The sequence below is a fragment of the Ciconia boyciana genome, chromosome 1 (genome assembly GCF_034638445.1).
Source record: "Ciconia boyciana chromosome 1, ASM3463844v1, whole genome shotgun sequence".
Taxonomy (NCBI): domain Eukaryota; kingdom Metazoa; phylum Chordata; class Aves; order Ciconiiformes; family Ciconiidae; genus Ciconia; species Ciconia boyciana.
Window position 1 is genome coordinate 102,797,568 of NC_132934.1, and position 25,116 is coordinate 102,822,683.

The 25,116-nt window shown below is 44.9% G+C and overlaps 1 protein-coding gene across 1 annotated transcript in view; it reads left to right on the top strand.

Annotated features, from left to right (window-relative positions):
• The first annotated feature begins 9,640 nt into the window (after window positions 1-9,640).
• PTGFRN (prostaglandin F2 receptor inhibitor) overlaps window positions 9,641-25,116 on the top strand; it is a 71,113-nt gene continuing 55,637 nt past the window's right edge. Inside the window, exon 1 of the mRNA XM_072885665.1 lies at window positions 9,641-10,026. Within this exon, the coding sequence (XP_072741766.1) occupies window positions 9,972-10,026 (55 nt within the window). The 5' untranslated portion in view covers window positions 9,641-9,971. The remainder of the gene's footprint in view (window positions 10,027-25,116) is intronic.

A 25,116-nucleotide genomic window follows, 5' to 3' on the forward strand; every position in this document is an offset into this window, starting at 1 on the left:
CTCCATCCAGGCGTTTCATCTGTGCTGCTGTTACTGGCCCAGTGCTCTTGGTAGTAGGAGCAAGGCTTCTAGCTGCCAGTCAACCATTTTCTTTTTGATAATTACTCACATTGCTGTAGAAATGGAAATTATCTCTATTTTCTCACTTCCCAATTGAAAACTGTAATTGCAGCTGCTCCCTCCTCCTTGTTTGGAAGTTTTACATGCAGAGAGTCATCAGCCAGGCTTGCCTTAAATCAAATCTTCCCATGCAGCCTGGGTTATAATCTAGCGAGCACAGCAGCTGCCTAGTCTCAGCAAGGAGAAAAGCAACACATTTCTCCAGCCACTGGCTAGGGAATTCCTGCTAAAAGAAAAGGGCTCTGCCTTGTCTGATGCCTTTATAAAAACGCAAAGGAGTCAGTTTCCTGAGGGCTTTGGCAGATATTGCTATTCATCTTAAATTGAAACAGGGCTTCCAAAACCAGCATGTAAATCCCCATAACACACCTTCAATTTCTGTCTCCAAGGCTACCCAGCTGCCCTGATCCTCCGTGACAAGCTCTGGAAATGCCATGATACGTCCTTTCACACTAGTCCTTCCTCGCTCTTCAAGCCCCCTCGCTCTTGGGTCGTCTTGCTTGCAGGAGACCGCTCCACAGCATTGCTGCCATGGCGGTGGGTGAAGAGCTGGTCTGAAAGCCCATGGGAAGCCTGAGTGGCACGGAATGCACAGGCTCTCATCCCTTCCACCAATGGAGGAATGCTGATTTCCTCGGGGATACAAGAAAATAGCCAGAGCCCCCGTGCAGACCTGCCCGGTTTTGCTCACTCAACTGTGCAAAGGCTGGATCAGAGGTCTCTTTAAAACAATGCTAATAGTAGTTATTCATGCTGTTTTTAACAAACCTTCTTATTCTGCTATAAGACATGCAATCAATGAATAATAGCAACTACTCCCCAGTCACAGAAGTTTATTTTGAGGGACACAGTATATGTAGCCTTATTGGACATTTTCCAGTGACTTTATATGCAGACACTGCTTTCTCACAGACAGCCAAAATCTGCCCTCTTCTGAAGTCTCTTGGGTCTAAACTAGTGAGACTTTTATATATCATGATTTGAATCTGAATATGTTTCCTTGCTTGCAGTCCCTGCAGTCACAGAGTAGGCAAGGAGACTGTCCTGCAGTTTACATTGTGATGGGTTTTTTTTCGGCTGTCCTGGCGAACCACATGATCAGCAGACACATTCCTTGTGTTGCCAGTATAGGAGCACCTTCTAAAAGTGAACATCCTCAAGGATGCAAGATTTGCAAAGGCACAGATGTATGGAGCAGTGTCGTAGCAGACTGCAGGAGCCCCCAGCTGCTGGTTCATCTGAAGGTCTGGGGTGAGAGACAGCTTCTCTGAGAAGTTAGCATCTGAGTTGCTTCCCTGACCGTTATCCAAGACTCAGAGAAGTGCTGGATGAGCTGATGAGCCTTTTGTACTGCAGATACCCCAAAATGCTGCAGGGTCAAGAGCAAAGTGCCAAACCAGAATCAATGAGGCCTTATGCAGACAGTCAAGAATAACAAGCCAACCACTGGATTTGCAGGCAGGCCGTAACAGCTTGTTATCTGATGTCCCCCGGGCACAAACACTGAGACATCTGCAGTTTTTGACCTGTTTTTTTTTTTCTCTGCTGGCTCAATAGCTAGTTAGCTGGTCATCCGATGTGAAAACAAAACAGAGAGAAGACAGCAACTTGCAATAGGCAGGAGATGCTGGACTATTAGGATGCCAAAAGGACTGGAAATAAAATAAGTACACAGGTTGCTTTGCTCTCTTTTATTATTTGTGCAGCAAGCTTTCAGAGTTTGTTTCTGGAACTCTGTTGAAAGCAGAGGTTTCAGTTTGCCAGTTGTCATTGAACTTTTATGTTGGTTTTATTTTGCATGTATTTTGCATCTCTAATCTCTTTGCTTGGCACTGCAAGTTAGAAATGAACCTGAAAAACACACATTGAGACTTCACTGACTTTCCCTGATTTTTGTCTGAGAACACAAAGCTCTCTTCATATCATCTCCTCCAGTCCCATCAGGGGGAGGGAAAACCCCCAGAAAGCTGACTCCTGCATCGTCCTTTGGACTGAGATCTCTGCTCCTTGGGATGCAGTGACTGGCTTGTATCATGCCTCTTTCTTGTTTCTAGGCTCTCGTTAATAAAGAGTGTGCCCAGATTGCCAGACAGAGTCATGATCACCAGCCCCAGCCTAATCTCTTAATTAACTCCTGTTAATGTAGATGCACTCAAAAAGATGCTTTTAGCTGCAGCGTTCAAAAAATTAGAAGTCCTCTCTTGAAGAGACAGCATGTTTCTTCTTTCATGGTTCGGTATAGTGACAACACTGTCTTGCTGTATGAGAAGGATTTGCCACATCCTATGGTGCTCAATTCTTATCCCTGGATTATAGATTATTTTAAATCAACTCAGGATAATAGGTGACAGCTCAGTGTATGTTATGTGTGGCATTTCAGTCTTGCATAGGTATAGACCTCCTGGCTTCTTGTTCCTGTAATTTCCGTGTCTCAGAATAACCTAAAGTCAAGGTTGGGTTATGCACCTTGTGTAGTAGAAGGTAACAACATGTGAGGTTCTGGGACCTGCCAGAGAAACGCACTGTTACTGCTTCTGCTTTAATCTGATTTATCCTCATCACATGGATGTCCTACTCATTGCAATCAAAGTCAGAAAAGGATTTGAGCCCGTTTCTGAAGTGGGAAGACAGCAGTCCCACGGGTAAAAAACACAAAGAAGAGCTAAGCTCAGATTGACCTTAGTGAAAAAAAGCAGGCTCCCAAAATGGAGTGTAACTGGACTGCATCAAGAGAGTGAATTTGGAGCAGGGTGAGAATTGTACCTGCTCATGTTATAAGCACAGACTCTCCCCTCCCTCGTGACTTCAATTTTGCCTAGGAGAATCCATAGAAAAACAAACAAATGCCAACAGAAATGTTTCTATTGTTTTCCTTCTCTGTTTCTAATGAAAACTGTTCCTTTAAAAAAGAGCAATATCCTCCCCTATGATTTTTGCAGTCACCACGCAGAAAGAGAGAAAACCTGAAAGCAAAATTGACTCCTTTTGATTTTTCCTAGTTCAGGAGAGGAGACATGCCAATGGGAAAGAGAACAAAAATCATGATGAGTAAATCTGGATTTTAAACTGCCTCTAATGATCAACAGCAATCATACAAATATTTATTTCCGGTTTTATAGTTTATTTGTGTTTGAGCTGACAGCAGATCTTTAATTTGATATTCAGTCTTCCTTACATAAAAACATGTACCTTTCAGATCGGTTCTTTAATTATTCACTTCTGTAGGAGTTCAGACAGCAAATTGTTGGGGGATAATTTTGTCATATGCTGCCTTAGCATGTACTTTCTGTTCACTAATTCTTTGTTTGCTGACACTCAATTTGGTACTAGAGATCAAATCCTGTTAGCATTGAAGTTGACAAGAAAATGTCCAATAGTTTGAATAGGGTGTTGATTTTGTCCTTACTGTTCATGCCATAGTGGGAGCTGCCATAACATCTAACGCCAAACCTTTCATACCTATCTAGTGCTCTGAAGTGCAGCCCCTCATATTGGATAGTAAGCATTCACAATTTCAACCAAAAAGCAAGGGAGGGACTGCAGCCCTGCTGCTGGAAGTGCAAAAGAGAGGCATGAAGAAGGAGGATGTCTCATTTATTGCATAACAGGTTGGATAACTTTTTTGCCTGTGGTTTGCTCATGTGGCATCACATGAGCATGACATGGATGTGCAACCCACAGCCACGGACAGGTCTCTGCAACCTGCCTGTTTCCCAGTTATTGTGGCTCTAACCTGTAGACCATCGTGCAGGCAAGCATCTAGAGATATGCTGCTAAGTCTATATGTATGCACGGAAATATCACGATACATGGGGTTTTCTCCTCATGTGTTTAGTGCTCAAAAATTCCATCAAATTCAACCAAAGCACAGCATGTAATATAAAGCAGCTGTTTATGAGTGCTTAAGTAGTTAGGAACCAAACTTCAGGCAGCCAGATTTGAATTTCAATTTGATTAGTCAGTCTTTAAATGATGTGCTCTATTGAAAGGAGTCTAGTCTAAAAACGCTCATGAAGTCTGAGAGTTTATGATGTAAAGAAACCTGTAGCGTGTGGTGTGTGCTTCCTACTTTTCCTGGATTTCATTATGCCTTCCTGCCTCACAGAACAGCTGTAACATTAAACCCATTGAAATTTGTAAAGTGCTTAGAGATCCACTGAAGGGAGGCAGTAGAGGAGTAAAAGGTACTCAATTTTCATTGCTATTATATCAGGCAAGATAGTTTCCAGAGTGTCTTCATAATAAATAAGTAACTGCAAATGTAGAATCTGTTCTGTGCTCATTAATAGGTATCTTTTGGGCTGTGGTTGAGGAGAATCTCTTTTAAGGAGAACGTGAGTGTAGATGTGAAGATTTGAATGCATATTTCAATACCTTTCTTAGGGCCACGGCTTGAAGCATTGAGGTGCTTCAAGCACCACTTTACTAGTGCATGAACACTATCCAGGTCTACTGGAATTTGAATACTAGTGGCAAATAGTTTGTTTGACCATTCTCTCCTGTCAAATTTCAACTAGATTTTCAAATAAATCATTCACCAATATTTTTTCCTCATGATTTGGTTAGCTCAATAGCCAGCTGAACAATATTCATCAAATAAATGACTCACTTTTTCCCCATCAATCTGCAAATAATTTATTCACAAATACTTTTTACATGAGGCAGCCAGCTCTAGCCAGGACAAATCAAGGTAATTTCCTACTCTTTTGATCAAATGCCAGCAGGACTTTATCTTGGACAGCCCAATAGAGACAGGTTTTAATGCATAATACATAATGGGTAAGCTGAGTTTTTCACAGTTCTTTGTGAGCTCTCTGCTATTGCCCATATTTCTGTTCAACTACTGAGAGAAGAATGACAGGGGGGCATATATTTTCCATCCAGGTACGCTTGGAAGCATTTCACAAAACTGACCCTACACCTTCAAGGGCGTAGGGCTCACGTCAGCCACAACCATGATGGGGCAGCCCCTTTGCTGGAACATGCAAGCTGTCTAATAAAGCAAGGCGAAATTTAACAAGAGTTGAGGAGAGGAAATGAAGACGAGTATTGTGCCTGCTCCGAAACACAAGGGGAACCTGGAGGCATAATGAAATCAAGCAATGCGGAACTTGGCCAGCACGCTGGGGATAACATCCCTAACTGTCGAGAAAAGGGTCTTTAATGAGCAGCCAAGACACCAGACCAGCACATCCCCATGTAGATGTCTCCAGGACAATGTTCACGCTGTGGTTCCCTTTCTCATGCAAGTAGTTTGGAAGCCGCTGACAGTCCCCTTCCTGCCCTTAGTGGCTGTCGTATTGCTGATGGAGCAGTTGAGCATGGCCTTATCTGCCTGTCTGCCTATCCCTCTCTTTTGTTGTGGAGAGCTTATGGCTGCCACACACCAGCAGCGAGGGGCCTCACGCAGCTAAGGCAATGGGACCAAAAGATTTCTCCCCTGCTTAAGGTTTGCAGCCAGCAATCTGCACTGCGTGTGAGCAGCACTTTTGCAGCCCCTGCCACTAAACAGGGTGCTGGGTCCTTGTCAGGGTGGGTCCTTCTGCTGTTCGTCGGAGATGTATGGGGCTTCTGAATGCTGTTTACCCTTGCACTCCACGCTGTACGTGGGCCCGCTACGCCATTGACTCACCTTTGTCCTCTGCTGCTCAGGCAACAAGGTGGGGAGAACAGGAGTTGTTTATCCATGTTTGTCATGAGAGAAACTTTGCAAAAGCTAGCAAGTGTATGTTGGAGGAGTGGCACAAGTAGGGAGTGGTTGCATGTGGGTTTCTTTAGGATCAGCGTGTGTTCATGTTCATGCATGTATGTGCATGCATATTATTTAATATAACCCTTCAATCTCAATCCTTCCCTGAGATTCTGTTGGCTAATCTAGTTACCCCAAAATGAGAGATGCCTTCAGCCTATGCATTATGTAGAAATCTAGGTATGAAGAAACGTAGGCAAACATTTCTGCAGCATCATCAATAAATGAATTATACGTGGTATCTACCCAACAACGACAACATGCTAAACACTGCAAGTCAAATGGGATGCCTTCCTGAGAAACAAACAACTGACCACATATTTATTCTGCGTCTCATAAATAAACATGGAGAAAGCACAAAAACAGAGGAAGATGTTTGTCTTGACTTTATACTCGGAGAAAGCTTTTGACTCAGTCTGGCGCTCATAGCTGAACTATACAAAATGGAATTGGCAAGGGGGAAAAATGACATAATCACATACATGTAACAATCCATTGAAAGTAGGACACACAAAAAAGAGAAGAAAACAGGCTTTGAAGGAGAAGGTAGACTAACACAGCGGTCAGCTTCAGGCCTGCTCTTTCTGTCATCTATGCTGGCGATTTATTAGCCTCAGAGAAACGGTTCTCAAATTGAATGAGGGATCTCAAACACCTGCTTAAATTACCGTAACATTACGAAACATATTTTAACACACCCTGCTGGAAGGCCATGTAGTGAGGAAGGAAGAACATCAGTGATGAATGGCAGGATAAAGATGCTCTCTTGGAAAATACAGATGCAGAAAGAGACTTGGGGATTCAACATGGGTAATGGGCTCCACAAGCTTTTTGTGCAGTGTTAGGCAGTTAATGGTCTAATTCCATTTTTAGATATGTGAGAAGGGGAAAACCAAACAACGACTGAGAAATTATTTTTACTCTGTGCACAGCGTGTGTGTATAGACCACAATGACATTGTATCCAGGGCGGGTGCCTGCGAGTCAAAAAGCACTTAGAAACATTGGAGAGTCCGAAAAATGCTGAAACTGTGGCTGAAACCGAATCTTACAATGTGAGGCTTCAAAGAAAACAATCTATTCAGTTCAGCAAGGAGAGGTGATAGGAGCACCACGTATAGTTACTTATCCATGAAAAAGGGGTGGGTGTGCAGTTTTGTAGACAAAGGCATAACAAGTTCTGATGTCTCAAAGTTGAAATTAGACAAATTCAACCTTGAAAGAAGCAATTTCCTAGCAGCAAGGATAATTAAACATTGGAATAAATTAGTAGGTGGAGTAAGGCACTTGCCATTACTTGGAGTCTTTAAGACAAGATGTGTTGTCTTTCCAACTCACTTGGATCCAGCTGCTGGGAAAAAAATCTATGGCTTGTACCTGGGTCAGATAAATGGGTTACAGTGGCCCCTTCTGTCTGGAAGTCTGACTATATGGGAGGGAAAGTGGTTCTCACTAAGTACGAAGTAAAAGAGTGAGATGACACTTACTGAGAGTTCCACAAACCACAGCTCAGGGTAGCAGGGGTTTACCTATTCTTTTCACCAGTGTAACTAACAGTGCGTAGCACTGGTGAAGTAGATGCTGGTATCTGGCAGTTACGTTAAGGGCAATAGGGAGTTCCAAACTGGACAGTCATAAGGAAAATCTTCCCAAGGACATAATGAAAATCATCAAGTCACTGCTGTAACTTTTCAGCACTGTAATTCAGGTGCCGGAGTGGTGATCCTCAGTTAGCAACAGAGCACAGGAAAGAGGAAGCACAGAGCAAACGGGGACTGGGGCTCCTGCAAAATCCGTGGCCTTGTGCATACAGTGAACTTTGCATCCATGACTACATCCATGTGTATGTATCAGGATCACTGCTGCAAGGCTTAAGAGGCACAAGGGGATATATTTTCAGGACTAGAGTTTGATGAAGGATCAGCAGTTTAACCAGCATGACGGAAGCTGACCAGTAAGGGCAAGAGATCTTCTAACCAGTTTTCTGAATTTGACGTAAGGGACATGTCTTGGTTTACAGAAGTGATGTTTTCCAGTGAAGAAAAAATGTGTTTGAATGCTGGCCAAAGGAGGAGGTAGAGCAGAATGATCGGAAACAGGCAGCAAGAACAAACAGGCATATGAGGGTATTGTAAACATAGATGAAGACAGTCCTCTTTTGTTTGGGCAGCCCTTTCTCAGTCACACTTGTGGATTCAGCCTCATTTGCAGTTTGGGAGCTCAGAGAACTTCAGTGTGGACGGGACTAAGCGTCCCCCAGGTGCCTCGCGGCTGCAGCTCTGCAAAGAGATCTACTGTGCGCAGGAGCTCAAGCAATTGTGGTTGGAGGGTGAAAGTTCTCCTCATCAGTCTTAGGAGGCTCTTGTTTCATTCCTATCAGGCAACACCCTCTCTCCTGTAAAGCATTACAGAATGAATAACAAAGCCCAATCTAAAACCCAGCCTGATAACCGTGCTCGGTTACGAACACTTCCTGCTAGTGGGAGCAACCAACCTCGCCCAAGCCAAGGCATGCTCAAGATCAAGGTGCGCTGGAGATGTAGAATAAAGCCTAAACCAGCCATTTTATGCGGGAGCAGCAGCCCCAAACCGTGCATAGGCTCCGGAGATTCCCCACACAGAGAAATGAGTAACACGGGTCTGGCTCCACCAAACAGCAGAAAAGCAGGTAGCCTGAAGGGAGCCTGGGCAGCAAACGGCAAAATGCACACAAGGAGAGCACCAATTTTACGGTTAATGTGGCAAGGGGATTAAAACAGCAGATAACTGTCCAAGTTACTGGAGAGCAGGCCAGCACCTCAGTTCTTTGTTTTTACAAACAAACAGGAAATTAAATCCCCGAGCAAACAAAAATCTCTGAGCAGGCGGGGAGGAAAGGTGGCGAGCGGTGGCACGAATGCCGTGCGGCAGCAGCCCCTTATTGAATTACGCGGGAACGCGGGCAGGGGAAAAGAAACCCAGTCCCAAAACAGAGCAGCGCTGCTTGCGGGGCGGCTGCCCGGCGTGGGGCCGGGAGGAGCGGCCCTGTCCCGGCACCTGGGGCAGCGGGTGTCCGTGCAGCCCGGGCCGGGCCCGGCCCCTGCTCTCCCCCTCCTCACCCAGGTTGCGAGGCCAGCGGGGCTGTGCCGGGGAGCGGGCGGGAGCACAGGCAGGCCCACTGCTGCCACGCGTGCCCGTGGAAGCGCAGGGGACACGAGTGGGCCCACCCGGCAGGGGTTTTTGAGACTACGTGTGCGTGGATTGGGACATGAGCGGACCCTGCAGGTAGGGCCGTGTGACCAGGTGTGAGGGAGCCTCCGTGCTCAGGGGGTGTGCGTGGACCAGCAGGCAGTCCCCGACTGGGGTTTGTGTGTGGGGACAGGGGTGCGAGTGACCCCTCCCACGCCCGTGTGGTGGTTCTATGTGCGGGGACCCTGCGCTGGGGGCGGGTGGGGTGTCTGTGAGGAAAGGGGGCATCAGCCGTCCCCCACGCTGGGGGTACCCGCGTGTAACGGTAGCGGTAATGCCCCCACAGTGGCGGGGCCGGGGGGACCCAGCAGCGGGGGGAGGACGGCGCCATGGCGGCCCCGCGCTCCCGCAGGGCCCAAAGGCCGTTCCCCGGGGGCCGGCCGCTACCGGCCGCGGGGCGCCCCGCGCCGGGGACACCCCCCCACCCCCCCTCCCGGCGAGCCCTCCCCCCGCCCGGGCACCGGGGCTTTCTCGGGCCACGTGTGCGGGGCGGCCCCGGGAGGCCGGGGGCAGCACCGCCCTTCGCGCGGCCCCGCTCGGTGAGGGTCTCCCCGCCCCGCGGCTGCCGGGCCGGCGGGGCCCGCTCTCCTCCCCTTTAAGGGGTGGGGGCCGGGCTGGGCCGGACCCCCGCGCCGCCCCCGCTACCTGCGGGCGGGGGCGCGCGGGGGCGGGCGCTGGGGAAAGTTTGTCTCTGTGGTTGGCTGCGCCGCGCGGCGCGGCCGGTCGGGGCGGGCGGGCGGCTCCGTGTGCTCGCAGGGCAGCGGGAGGCGAGCGGCCGGCCGAGGAGCGCGCTGCCGCCGGTGCCCGGGCGAGGCGAGCGTGTGCGCCGGCGATCCCCCTCGCGTAGGGAGAGGCACCCGCGCAGCCCTGCCAGCATGGGGCACCGCGGGGAGAGGGCGTCCTGCCTGCCTCTCCTCCTCCTACTGCTCGGTGAGCCCGGGGGGTGCGCGACCGGGGGCAGCGGGGAGGGGGGCCGGGCTGGGCCGAGCTCGGCCACCTCGCCCGCAGGTAGCGAGGGAGGGCCGGGCCCGTGGGCGCGGGCCCCTCGGCGGAGAGGAACCGCCCGCCGTGCCGTGCCCGCCTTAGGCGCGGCGGAGCCCAGCCGGGGCGCTGCCCTCCGAGGGGCGGCGGGGGCTGGGCAGCGCCGCCTGCCCGCCGGGCTGTGCCGTCCCCGGGCTGGCCGGGCCGTCGCCGCCTTCGCCCTCCCGGCCCGCCCGCGGGCGTTAACGGCCGGCGCAGCCCTAACGGCTCCGCAGCCCTCCCGGCCCCTGCTGTTCCATCCAAGGGCCAGGGCGCGGATCGCTGCTGGGTATCTCCCCGAAACTTTAAGGGGCCTCCTCGGAGTCGAGATGAGGCGTGGGGGGTGCTGCTTGGCGTGGTTCCCCGGTGAGAGGGGTTTCCACAGGCGGCTGGGGTCCCGCGGCGCGCCGGCCGGGATAGCAAGACGGTGTAGCCGTAGTTGCTCTTGCACGACCTGGTGCGTGGGCTGTGGCCGCTGTAAGGTAAGGGCAGTGAAATTTCACCTCGCAGAGCATGAAGCGACTCGTTCCAGGGCCGAGGAGGTGATCCTTCTCCTGCCTGTTCCACGAGGGAGACTGCAGGAGGGGCCCCCACACCCGGCAGCAGAAACCCGGGTTCTCCGGGCACACAGGTGGTGTGGGGGAAGCGATACTTTCTCCTGCGCCCTCCCCTCCTGGCTCTCGGGGTTTGCTGCCTCTGCCGTGAAGTTCTCCTCCTAAGAGATAACGAGTAATTGTGTAGGTGATGTTTTATGCCATGTTCACATCATTGTGTAGCTGTCGTTAGCTTAACATGTGGCATTGTTCATTGCCGGTGTCAATGCCAGGCAGGCAGTGTGCAGAAATAAAGACTAGCAAGAACTGCACAAAAGGGTGGGTGGTGCGTTTTTGGGTTTTTGCCTTTTTTTTTTTTTTTTTTCTTCAGCATTGGACTTGTAGCATTGTTGCTAACAGTGTTACTGAAGTAGCAGGGAGTTTAGCTAGAGAACAAGAAGATTGTTTAGGTAAGATAGTCATACGTAGTATTTAAGCGGTTCTGTCAGCTCTGTGCAGTCAGAAGTACTTTAGGTGCTAGTGAGCAAGCATACCCCACAAATTACTACATGCAGTTCTTGATTCAGAACACTTGACTAATTGCAGGTAGTAAGTGGGAGCCTTTTCCAGATTTGGGGTGGAAGGAGTGAGTAACTAAGCAGTGCCCCAGCACCACGCTGCAACGCTCTTCTTTAAACAAAACTCTATCTGCTGCCTTAGTTTGTGCTTGTACTTTTGACATTGCTATGACTAATTCTTTTTTGAAGTCTGCCAGAGCACTTTCCTCGTGGTTTGGCTGTTGAATCTTTCATAGCCAGGTCTGCAGAGCAGATAGTTACAGTTGAAAAGTCAGCTTCCTAAACCTGGGCTCGTCCCAGTCTCTTTCCTGAGGCTGCTTGCAGGCAGTGAGGCAATCGGGGCAGAGCAGTAGTCAAGATCCTGCCAGACAAAGGTGTCCACTGTGCTTTCTCTTACTTGCAGCTGAGGTTAGTCATCTCGTTTATCTTTACAATATAGGCATTCTGCCAGCTGGGGAAACAGTGAAGAACTGGAGAGAACACCTTTAGTGTTTTTGTTTAGAAACAGAAAGGGAATAAAATTTTTTCAAGAGAATGGTTTAGTAGGACAAGCAGAAAATCAGGACTCTCAGATACTCAAGGTCATGCAGCAAAAAGTAAAAACTGTTAAGGATGATGTGCTACAGGAAAGTTGTTTCCTTCTTAATTCCAGATGAAATAATTAGAAAAACTTAAAATGTGCACGCACAGATATCTGGCTGCTGTTCATGATATGGTTTGTCGGGATGTTCTGAGTTGACTTTTGCAGGGGTTTTTTGTTTTTTTTTAATTGGAATGGTGCTGTTAAAATTGAAAGTGCTTTTGTGTGCAGGAAAAAAAAAACCCATAACTTTTCAGTTTTACTCGTGGTGTGTGTTGTGGTGTGGCTATCTTCTGATACCATTACTTGCCAGCTTCTATGAGATATTCCAAATGTTAAGAGGTTGGGAAGGTGGTGTTCCTCTCCCTCTTGATGGGAAAAGTATGCTTCTGTGAACATGTGTTTTCTAGTAGCTCTTTGATAGAGAGACAGGTTGGGGCTTTTTAACTAATGTGCTGCAAGTGTTAAGGAATTCTTGTATAAGGGAGGTGGAGGAAAGGAGTTGAAGCATAGAAGAGTTCATCCCTTGCATGTACTTAGACTTCATTGTTTTGTTCAGATCTTTACAAAATAACCCAGCAAAAGGATGCAAATGGCTGAAGTATTTGGCTGTGACAAATAAGAATGTTTTCTCATCCTTTCTCCTGGATCCAGTACAGTTATAAATCTGTTTGGTAAGGAGATTGTGGATCCTGAGATTAAGGCTTGGTCTAGTTTCTCTCTTTTCTTCCTTCCTCTAGTGTGGTTAGATCCTGAGAAGAGAGAGTAGCATGAGGGCATTTTGTACTGCCATTGCCTGTTTTATGTGTGATTTCATTCTGCAGTCAGTCTGCCTAGTCAGCCTGTGAAATGCTCTGGAAACCAAAACATCCCTCTTAGGACAAGACATTCAAAAAACAAAACAGGTATCTGGTGGTTACTAGGGCTCAGACTGTAAACAGTAAGCCTTGCAGCTCCTGGATTTCCCCCCCCGCCCCCCCTGCTTCTTGTTTGAGATTCAAGGTAAGAATTTCAGTGTATCTAAAAAAAGCTGGTTTTTGTTTAAGTGCTACAGGGCTTGAGGAGAGCAAGCACTCCATAGATCCTGGGGGAAAACCATTGATGATGAGTTTCCCAGAGATGGCCTTTTTCTTACTACCATTTAGACCTGTGTGACACTTGCTGAAAGTCAGTTCCAGCATGCCAGATCCCCAGGAGCCTTGTGTATACATGAATAGAGTTGTTTTCTACAACTTGTATCTGAATTTTTTTTGTCTTTTCCTCAGAAGCTACAACAATTAGTCATTTGAATCAAGGTTTAATTCAAGCTCTGCAATAGAAAGCTTTTTGTAATTAGTAGAAGTTATTGTGATCATGAGCTTCAAGGAAAAGTGTGCTTTAATCTTTCCCCGCATTTGCAGCTAAAGTGAAAGCATTAGAACATGGGAGAGCCTCAAGGTTTAGGGCAGGGAGACGATGTAAGAATGATTTCCTACAGAGCGTTCAAGGTATGTTAGAGTGGAATCTGCTTCCTGTTCCCTTGCTGGTGCCTGCTCACCTGCCGGTGAGCTCAGGGCTGGTGCTGGTGGCCTTTGCCTGCCTGCTGTTGGAAGAAGGCAGGCTCAGATCCTCACTGGTACTTGGAGAAGGAGCCTACAGCTAGGCCTGCCTATCTCTGTTGTAGCTTTAGAGGTGGTTAAAAAGGCTTCCAAAGGGGAAATACTGACAAGTCTGTCCTGCTAAGGCAGTAGAAGCACGTAGTGAGCGCTGGAACTGGGTTGGTGAGGCACTGAAGGGCAGGTTGCTGAGGAAGAAGTGCTTTCCGTGTGGATTTTCTTGGCATGTGGGCTGTGGGAAGATGTGGGAATCAAAGGGTGAGCAGTGTAGCCAGTGTGTTTTCCTTTATATCCTGTGTTCTTTTGGGTTGGTAAATGATAGCTTAGTCACCTTTTCTGGCTCTCTTGCATCTTTGTAGGTTCCTGTCCAGGGCTCCTTTTTAGGGAGTCCGGGAGCTTTTTCTGAAATTCTTCGACCTTGTTCTCCATGTTTCTCGATTGCTCCATTTCAACATAGCAACAGCTTGCTCTCTTTAGGTAGCCTCTGTTGTATTTGGCTCTAATCCCTGAACTGAGGTATAAACCTGCCTGAACAAGATTTGAAGTAAGCAGTAGGGGTCATTTAAAAATGCAGCCACATGCTTGATTAGAGGGAAATGTACTTAAGAAATAATATATATCCATCCGTCTAGCTATATAAACAAATGTTCAGGGACATTTGAGATTTCAGTTTTCACATCTAATAAATTTATGGGTTGATTTGTTTTTGTGTGGTTGTTTTTTGTTGGGATTTTTTTCCAGTCTCCATAATCCTTGTCAAACTTACCTGCAAAACAGACCTGTATATTTTTTTTTTAGTAAGGAAATGGTTACATATCTCTACATAGTTACATAAGATACTTTTAGGAAGTGAACATTTTGATTGTCTGTTTTTAGATGCCTTTCATTGTTTTTTTTTTTTGTGTGTGTGTGTGGAGTTCTGTGTTTTAGAAGGAAGGGAAATGAAATTATCTGAAAATGTGATTTTTTTCTGATTATGTATAGAAATCAATCACTTGAAAGTTAAGTTGGAAAGAACTTGAGGAAAACATTACGAACATGAGCTGGGTCAAACTAGGGGTTATGTCAATGTCTATCAAGGTCTCTAGCAGTTTTGAAAGAAAGATATTAGGTGAAGTATAAAGTAAGAATCTGTATCATAATGCAAAGAAAAATATCTTTTTAATACTTTGCTTTTGACTTTTATTGGAGATGTTGCAGTTACTTCCCAGGCCCCTGCTAGACGTCCTGCTTTCTTAGAAGATCTGCAGTAGCAAGTGATAAAGTCTGTTTTCTAGAGACTTGTAAGGCGAAATGTCTAGGGATACTGATGTTTCAATTTCTGTCCAAGAATAATAAGCAGTTTCCTGCATGATCCTAGTTCCGAACCTGAACAAGGTACCCCAAAATAGGATCGAACAAGACGGGGAGAGACTAACATAAGCAGTTTTTGTCTGAGTGGTTAGTATCTCCTTCCCTAGAGAAGGAATGAGCTTGTATCAATGAGATACTAAGTTCTCCAATTGCCCATTTTTTTGTCAGTTGATTCTTTAGAAAACCTCAAATAGTAGGTTTCTTCCAAGGCTTGAATACCTGCTGAGAAGGGCTTTAAAAATGAGATAAACTTTTAATATACCTTATGCATTTGGTTTTGCAAGGGGCAAAGATATAAAATCAATTTCAGACCAAACTGCTTTTGGGGTAGGATGATCTGAAAAATAGCTGCTCAGATGCCAGAAGCCTTGAACAATGTCCTTCCAGATCACCAGCATATCTGAAATAAGATAAGAAGCAGCACAGAAGTTATGTAACTTAAAGTTTCTTAGTTTTTTTAGTTTCATATCAGAAACTGGCTTGCTTATTTACATGTAAGCTTTCATAATTGTAAAGCATAACTGATTTGTTCTAACTGAAGTCTGAGACAGAAAAAAGGATGGTATTTTTTTTTTTCTGGATTTGGAAGATGTTTCAAAGCTGGGTTTCCAGTGGAAACCATTATCAACTTTAGCTATGGCATTCTGACTAAGTTTAAAGTGAGCTAGATAGAAGGTAGAACCAGTGATGCTAAATGCTTTTGTTGAGTCTTGTAAAGTTATAAAGCAGTATGGTAATGCTGCTAGATTTGAGTCGATGTAATTGCCATGGGGACTGCTTGAAACTTGTGGTAGTGTTGCAGTTGGTGCTCCTTTTCTTTACACTAGATGAGATAAGTTGCAGGGAAAGTCTTATGTGACAGGGTCTGAAGAAGCAGCCTGGAGAACAATATATTTTGTATGCAGCAATGGCAAAATCCTGCTGCAGAAATATGAAGAATTGCTGAAGCAAGCTGAAGTATTTGACTTGTGATAATCTCTATGGCCAGATGGAATTTGCATGGATGCTCTAAAGGATCTGAACTGGTAGCTGAGCTATGGGAAGAATAGGTAAGACAGACACTGAGTCCTGGACAGGATTTCCTTTAAAAAAGGATCTGAGGGTTGTTTTTGGAATTAATTGACTTGTGAACTTCAGGAATGAGAACTAATTAAAGACTGGAGCTCCCAGGCAAGCTGTCGCAGCTTCTGATAGGCAGGGCTGCCAGCAATGCCTGTAGTATATCTGCTTGATACTTTTTGTTCTGAGGGCCATCTCTTAAATTGTTTATTATTCTGCAAGACTTCAGGCATTCATGCTGAAATTTTCTGGGCTGGGTGTCTACCACAGGTTGACTTTTTTTTCTAGGAAATACACCCCCGACATTCCCCCCAAAAAGCTCCGGTATTTCCAACTGTTACACTTGAGGAGGGAGCAGGGAGAAGCAGCTTTTCTTCTTTTTAATTCTCACATGTTCTGGCCAATTCTCCCTCCTCACTCTTGAACAAATAATAATCTCAGCTGCTAAGCTGAGAAGTTCTAGCACCTCCATGCTTTAGAGCAAGAGCTGGAAATTTGGCTGGAGAGTCAACTTAGCAAAAGCCACATTCTTGATGCAGTTCTTATGAAAAATGTCCAAATTTGGCCACATTATAAGACTTGGAAAAGCATCAGTTTGTAAATGCTCGGTAGAGAATTACTCAGGTCCCTAGAGAAAGCACTCTGTCATTGCTTTTAAGGTGTCAAAGGATTACAGCTGGAATTGGGGGCGGAGAAGTGGAAGCCTCCTTTTTATTCCAGTTTCAGACTTCCGTAAATGTGTTGTGAAGTCTTTTTTTTTTTCTTCCCTTTCTTTTTTCTCTCTCCTCCTTCTGACAGATTGGACAATGCTGGAGCAACGTGCTGGTCTGTGTGGATCACTGATCATATCTGCTGTGAGAGTCTGCTGCTTGTAGCACACAAAGTATACGTATCATCTTTCTTATATGTGGCTTTTAAAAAAATATCAATGCAAACTTCGTGTGGTTTTTAACTTTTGTTCTCTGGCTTCAATTCTTCTCTCAGGCTTTTTCCCAGGTGTCCCTCATTGTCCTTTACTTCATGCTGGCTGTAAAACAACTCCTGCTGCTATAGTTGCTCTCAAAAAAAAAAAGTAAAGAACTTATGCCACTCTTTCTGTTTAACAGGCTTGATTAGCCTGGACTTGCCTTTCTGCCGACTTTCTTAAAGATGTGGTTTAGCTATGCTGCTTAGTGCTTGCTTCATGACTGCTATTTGCATGCTTTCATGCTTTTTGAGTCACTCTTTTCTTGACATATCAGTAGCCATTAAAAAGAGTTTGGTGGAACCATTACTGGGGGTCATGTTGGTTAGCAAAAGTCCAGTTCTGACAAAAGCTAGCTCTGCTTAGCTTTGCCAGTCTTAAAAAGAATAATTGCCAACGTAAAGGACTTTGTTTCCGTGCATGTTCCACTGTTAGTGCCAACTGCAGAGATTTAGCATCGTGTTTCAGTCGGTCTTTGATGCAGTGTGGCTGTGGGGAATCTTTGAGCAGGCTGTAACAGCATTGTTCTCCTACACGCATTAAAATGATTGTTGCAAGAGAGGCATCCACGGGGACCTCTGCCAGCTTCTTATTGATGTGTTCGGTTTCATCTATTGACACACTACCCTTCATTATTACACAGTGAATCCTGTGGCAGTGGAATTTGCTATTAAATCTGCTCTGCAAAAGAGAATTGGCAGGAGCCGCTTTAAAAGCAGCGTGACCCCTGCGTTTGCAAAGAATAGCTTCTAAATACGAAACAGATGCTGAACTAATAGAGGATGCTTCCTAAATTTTCAGGGTACCAAACATAATAATTTTGAGAAAAAATCAGAATTCACGTAATTTGTGAATAATCATTTGAGTTTCAATACCCTGTTTTCCAGAAATGTATGTCTAATCAGTACATGTATTAATTTGTGCTTGAATACAGCAAGTAATACTGAGGTGAAGATAGGCAATTATTTGTTAATGGAAACCGTTAGAATAAGCAGAGAGGAGTTAGTCTTTCCGTCTGTGCTCTAATCCTCTTCTGAGTGCTAGAGGGTGGGTGGGAGAGGTGACGCATCTTCCTTTGCCTTTTGCCGTTGCCACAAACTATTTTGTGCTTTCAGAGCACCACCTGTAATATTTACCCAGATGTTAAAACCTCCAACATCTCCCAAAAGAAGCATTATGTTCTTTAGAAGCCCAGTGACATACTATGTATTGGGAGGTGGTGTCAGTGGATGGAATTTATGTCTATGTAAAGAGCCTTTATGTTGTATGTGGAGTGTGCTTGTTCATATTCAGTTCATATGAAGATTTAAATTAATGCAGAGTAATAAGTCTATTGCATCAACCTTGTTTCCCTTTGATCTCAGGGTTTGGTTCTAGACAAGGCATGCTGTACCTCTTGGCTTAGAGAGCTTAAGTGCTTGGAGCAGGCTTTGTCAGTGAGAAAAGAAAGAGCATGACAGCTTATGGGAGACAAAATCACTCTGTGATTGTCTGGAGGTGGGAGGTAGCAAGGTAAGCCTGGGTCTTTCATGTCTATCACAAAGCAGGGTTGAATGGACACTAAAGCTATTGACTAAGCCCTGGTTGTTGGCAACAGTATTGATAGGCACCTGTCAATAGTTGCAAAGCTGCTGACATCCCTAGGTTTGTGGGTTTGTTTGTTTGTTTTTTTTAAAAAAAGGTTGAGAAAATAGCACATATAGCCAGGAGTCAATGGACACAGAAGTGTGGCTGTTGCTAGAAATTTGAGGTGGGGGAAGGAAGGTGAAGAGAGAGAGAGTACTGGAGCAGGACACACTTCGCAGAAAGGGAAGGGGGGAATAGCTTGTTTAAAATGGAAGGGTGAGTTAAAGGTGTGTCTGCATGAGATGGTGACATTGGGGCAGTTATTGCCAAAAAACAGCCTTGGTGAAAAACACAAGTTTCTCAAAGCTCTGCAAGCAAATCTTGAAGTACCCTAGTTTTCTAAGCAAAGTTTTCTGCTCACCACTGGCAGGTAAATGGAATATCTAATTGGACTCCTGCAGAGTTTAAAACAAGGACTGAAGTGTGATGCATGTGGCTGCAGGGTATGCTGTGGCATCTGAATTGATGCTGGTGTCTGCCTTTTGAGTCTGAAAGGGAGGGGTGAGGGGGAGGCTGCAGTACTGTGAATAGAGTTACTGGGTGGGGATGTCCTTCCAAAATAGCCGAAGCACAAATGAGACTTCAGATGGTACCCTTGTTCCTGCTCATGACCAGAGGGCACAGGGAGTGTGCCTGTGCCACGCTTTGCCTCATAAACCTACAAGGATCAACGGAGATAGGCCAAAGCTACTTAGAAAGGATCTGTTAAAGGTGATTTAAAGTATTTCTCACTGACCCTCCTCTTGGTGTGAGCAGTCAGCTTTTGGTTTGTATGTATACAGAGAGATTTTTCTCCCTGTCTGAAGCTGTAGAAACACACTTACCTCTTATACACAATCCTCCAGTGTCAGGGCTGCCCTGTTGCTGTAGGATCTTGCTTGCAGTGCAAAGTGGGACTTAGGTCAAGTGGCTGTCATAAGTACACAGATGTTTCTTGGAATTAAAGCCCTGCAGCTGAGGTTTCCACCTCAGAGGAGGCTGCTAACATGAGACATCCTGTGACTGCCACTTGGGCTGAAACAATGTGTTCAGAGAAGCTGTTTGCTGGGGAGATGATCAGTCACAGAGCTACAGGGTGAGCCTTGAAGAAGAGCAGGCTGTGCATGGGGGTGGGAAGATGTTTGGAGGCTTTAGCAGGGAGGAGGCAAAGGCCCAAGCTACAGATTCTGTGAATGGCATAGTGATGAAGAGCACTTACTTCATGCTGATGTTTTTTTTTTTTAATCTTGGCCTGGTGGCGTAAGGTCTCTTTTTGACCTTGGGTGCACAGGAGTGGGGGTAAAAACAAAAAATGGTGCCTGGGGTACCTGGATGTGAGGAAAGGGGGCCATGGGCTCGTAGAAGATCTAGCAATGACACATGCTGGACCTCCTTAGGACCCTTTCCTAAGGACCTGTGTGCATTAAACGTATTGAAAGCCTGTAGAGAAGACTGTAGGTTAGGTATCCTTTCCCCCCTACCTCCTTGCTTAGGTGTCAAATGCTCATGTTGATGGGGTTAATGTTATGGATAGCTTTGGGCTTGAAGCCTTGCACTGATTGTCAGAGGACAAAGATACCAGATATAAGGGCCCATGTTGTGAACTGGTGGTGGAGGACAGCTAGTCTCAGGGAGTTTGGTAACGTGAAGCTAGAGATTTCCACTTCTGAGTGTGCTCGTATGAATCCAGCCTTCTTGTCTACCTTTTGCTGGGCCTGTGTAAAATGAATTACTGGTTTTGCTTCAGTTGAGTGAACATGTGTCTGCTGGCCTGAGCAAAATAGCAGCAGGTACTGGGTGGCATTCTAGTCAACAAGGTCACTCCCTGAACAAGGCTGAGTGAGCTTGGTACCCAGTTTCTGATACAAAACAGCCACATGTGTGTCGGCTGTGGTTGACCCATGCACTTGGAGGCTGTCGAGGGGACAGCCCTGTTTGCCCTGTTCTTGACTGTTTTGTTTGCGTGCGTGAGCAAAGAACTTTGGCCTTCAAAGTTTTTTGGGGGCTTCTCAGTACTATTTAACATCACCACTTCCCTCTGTACCTCCCCATCAATTGTTGTTTTTACATGCATTATAAATTTGAAAGGTTCATGAATTGACAATTGCTTTCAATATATACAGCCAAGGAGATTTTTAACTTGTGGTAATTAATGCCCTACCTTTAAGACTTCTGTGTAGTCCTGGATGTATCCCACCAGATTATGACAGGAAATATCCTGATGATTGTTCCTGTCTGTTTAGCCCTGAATTCCTCACAGGCAATTGCATATACCCACTCTCTTGTAAGTTGATATAAAATTTGCTCCTGAGTGTTACATTTACCCTGTTTAAAACAGATCTCTAGTACTTCCTCAAAGGCAGTAGTGCGTATGGGTAAATCGTGCTGGATTTGGACGCTTACTGTCTAAAGATGTGCAAAATGGAGCAAGTATGGCTGTCTGTGTTCTTGTTCTGCTGTGGCATTCTTTGGAGACGGCAGGTTCATACACCGAGTGTAGCTTGGACGGTTGGTGGGAGCTTGCGGGGATCTCTGCCTCTGCTTCAGCAGCCTCTGCTGCAGGAACCTGAGACTGTCTCCTAGCTAGCCTGCCTGTGCTGAGGTGGTGGTTTCTTTTTCTTGAAAAAGATGGCATGCATGTTTTGTATTGAAATAGATAAAGGGAAGTGAATACCTGCTGGGAAACTTGAATAGCACTCATTTAGACAGAATTCTGCTTATCTGGTGGTATATATTGTTGGCATTTTTAGGAGAGAGGAATCTCTCTCCTTCTTTCAGAACATCTGTTGCTGTGCATGAAGTCATCTTTTGCCTCCCTTTTTTCCTCCATTTGAATCCACTTCTACCTAAACAGCCTTCTCTGCAGCATCAGAAGTATGAATGCCAGCAAGGATTTTGTCAGGTCATCTTGGATGTTTTGTTCTGCAGGAAAGTCACTATGGGTAGAAGCACTGGAGTGTTATCTTCTGATAGGGCAGAACCATGAGAGGTCGTGGGACTTGAGCTAAGTTTGAGCTCATTGATGCAGGATGATGGCAAAGGTATAATGGTGTACATGAAACTTTACAGAGGTTCCTCGCTGCATCTGTCTCAGAAGAAGGACCTGTATGCCATCTCTTCTGACTGTATCAGCTGGTCTAATGAAAGATCTCTGAAGAATATTGCCTTAGACCACTGTGGTTATATAAATACCGCTACTAGATTATACAGTTATTCTGTGACTTGAAGTTATAATCCTGATGGTGATTTCTGCCACATGCATGCTGAATTATGCATTGCATGGAAGTTCCTGTCACAAGTCCCAAGTAATAACAAAACTAGAGTTTAAACCAAAGTGAGCTCTAAAAATGAAATAGGTGGCAGAACATTCTTTGAATTTATGGTGATAGTCATACAGAAATTCCACTGTCCATTTCTGTATTCCCCCCGCATCATTTAACTCTCAAGATTGTTGTACAAGGGTTTTTTTATGTTGAGATAGATAGAAACTAATTGGAATGAGTTAGTGTTTTCTTTCCCTGTCCTTTGACATTTCTGGCATTTAAGGAGGAAATAGGGACAAACATTTAACTAAGTGACATCCAGGCTTAGCAGGAGCTTGTGAAGTTAGGATGAGGAAGTCTGTCCCTTTTTCTTCCCTTTTACAGACAGAAGTTAAAGAACCTCATTTTAAACTTTTCCTGCAGGATGCTTCTTGTAACTCCAGTAGTGTCTCATGGTCTTAGTCTGCCTTTGATATCTGCAATTCAATATTCAACTGTTGCACGTTTCCACAAAAATATATAAATGCTGAAACAGTCCACAATAGCGATGCTAAATTTGTTATTAGCTTCCAGTGTTGACATCCAAGGACACAGCTTTTACCTCTGCTGTTGTTTCAGGCTCTCTGCAGATAACTGACAGCCTTGGCTTACAATACATCTCTTTGGGTGGGTTTCACTCAAAGTTTGGGCTAAACAGTGTATAAATATGTATCCTTCCTGTAGAAAATAGGGTTCTGATTATAATCTCAGTTGAGTTCTGCTGCTTAACAGATGATTGTTTCAGGGATAACCAGTTGACTGACCATGCCTGTGACTCTTCCTTAGCAGTCAGCTATGTACATACCCTTTCTTAAAGCAGTTATCAGCTAGGAATAAGAAGTGTTTTTGATGATTTACAGCACCGTGCCTGAGAGCTTTCTTTTTCCAGAGATTTTGTAATCTGAATAACGTGATGTGAGTACAGCTTTATTAGAATTGTAAACTCCCATCATGATTAGAAGGGAAGAATACATCTGCCAGGTGAATTAATGAAGATGGTTCTTTTCATCAGTAGAGAAATTTTTTTTCAGTAGGATCTCGGAGAATTGTGGGAGATCTCACTGATTGTACTGAACAACTGTAGGTGATGGACAGGTAGTGAATTTCTTGCATTGAGCTGCTAACAGATGAAAGTACAGTAGTGTGAACGGGGCAGGCAAAAATACAAATAACTTAAACAAAACTGCCCAGGGAAGATAATTACTCCAGTGTTAAAGTGATTTATTTTTTTTAAAAAACACCAGTTCACTTTGGCAAAGAGGATCTCCTTTTACAATAAAGGCAAAGAGTGCCTCTTTTCAATCTAGGGACAGACTGGACTTCTGTACTTTAAGACTTCCTAGCAATCCCTTGTCCAAGGCTTATTTATGCCCTGTGAAAGGGACAAAGATCTTGAAATAATCTGTGTTTTGTCTGGGGAAAAGCAAAACCTGATCTAGTTGTGTGCTTTGGACCTTGCATTTTGACTCTTGGTAGGCTTAGGCTATAAAACTACAAAGAGCGGAGGCATTTGTAGGCTGCTCTTGCATTGCATTACGGCGGGTGCTCTTCTGCTTGAATTCTTTGAAATGTCTTAATTTAATGTTGCGGATTTTAACTGGTTTAAGCTCCTGGGAAATGCTCTTCAGATCATTAATCTCTAAAAACCTGTTCTTATTTCTGAAAAATTAAGTGGGGAGGCAGGGGGTGAGGTAAGAGGAAAGTTGTATACTTAACTATAGCTCTGTAAATGCTGTATGTACCTTTTATTTAGGTCTTCACTAGCAGCAGGAGTGCCTTCTAGGTACTTTGTTACTTTCTTATAACAGTAATAATACTGATTGCTCTCTAATAGTAAACAAACTTTGTTATAGGATAGTGCTGTGAACATGATTTATGACTGCTATACCAACAAGAGAGCTAAACCCAGCTGATTTTGTGATGTAGTAAAATAAAAAGTGAGTAGGGAGTATAAATAGTACTTTGAAGCTTTAAAGTATGAATTTACAAACAATGAAGAAATTAAAAGAGAAATAAACAGTTTTGTTGTATTTATGTATGAAGGGCTTGTCAGTCTTTTTGTTATGGTTCTTAAATTGTTGTGTATTGCTGACATTGGACATGGCTAGATGCAGAGCTGGGAGGAGGATCCTTTATTTTTGAACCATCCATTGAGAAGTCTGACTACATGTATACTGCGTCTCTTTCTGAGTGTTAATGAAGGCATAACTCCTTTTCTTTTGCCCACTGGGGCTTAGATATAACACTGACTTTTTCAAGCAATGCTATCTTTTCAGATGTTATAATGAAGCAGGAGAGCAAGGGGAATTCCTGATATTGCACAGCATTCAGTGCCTTTCTTGCTTATCCTTTTTTTGTTGTTGTTAATGTTTGTGAGATCAGGCTTTCAGTTCAGTTTTTTGCAGCCTGAGTTCAAGGCCTAAGTGCCAAATGAACATCTCTTGGGTATAGGTTGGTGTGGTACAAATGTATTTCATGTTTCTGTTTTCTTCCTGTTTTCTTACATATGGGTCCATGTTTTGTGTTTGCATTCTGAAGGATATGTCAGTTCATATCATCTCTGGTGCTAAGGCTGGGTGAACAGGTGTCCTTGACTTGACATGGCTTCCAGGATATATTCTGATAAAGGGATCAGGGCTTGCTCTGCACATTGGACAGCAATGTTTCATGCTCTGGCTTTCTGGGCCTGATCAGAGATACCTCTGGGGAGTATTAGCTCTCCCTGTGCATTGAGTACATCTCCTTTGTTACCTGAGGGGCGTTTGCCCTCGAGTGAAGGGGGCAGTTCAGGGAGACACCTGTTAGCTAGAAATCTCAAAGGTACTTAAAAGGTACTACTGAGAATCTTCTCTCACAGTTTAAAAGTGTGGACTGCTAATTCTAGTGTCTGTGGCCAAGTCCATCTAGGTGAATTTTAACACCCTTGACTTTCTGAATTGGCGGTGTACTTTCCACTTCTGTTCTTACGCTGCTCTATATTGTATGCTGTTAGCTGCTGCGTTTGCTCCAGACATCATTTCTTTTCAGTTGATGTTAAAATTGTTTCTTTGCATTAATACAGTGGCTGGTAGAGACTTCTGAGACTTAGTATGCGGTGCACTATTGCTTTGCAATGGGTATTTGGAACTTGCAATGTTGTCTTTAGTTCTTATGGTACATAGGTGTACCAGTTCAGGATCCAGAAGATGGCTGGCATGCTCTCTGTTGGGATGAAGTTTGGCTGTAGAGTCTTTTTGTTCTGTTGAACAATGTACTATGGGACATAACTGTTCTTCCCAACATAGCAAATGTGAGGATGCCTAGGGTGAATGCAATCTGCTGTCTGTTTCAATGTGAGCTGATTATAAGTGTTAAGTTACTGAATAATTTCAGGATATCAAAGTCTCACCCAAATATTAACAGCTACTTATTTTGTACATAGGTTTTCTCAT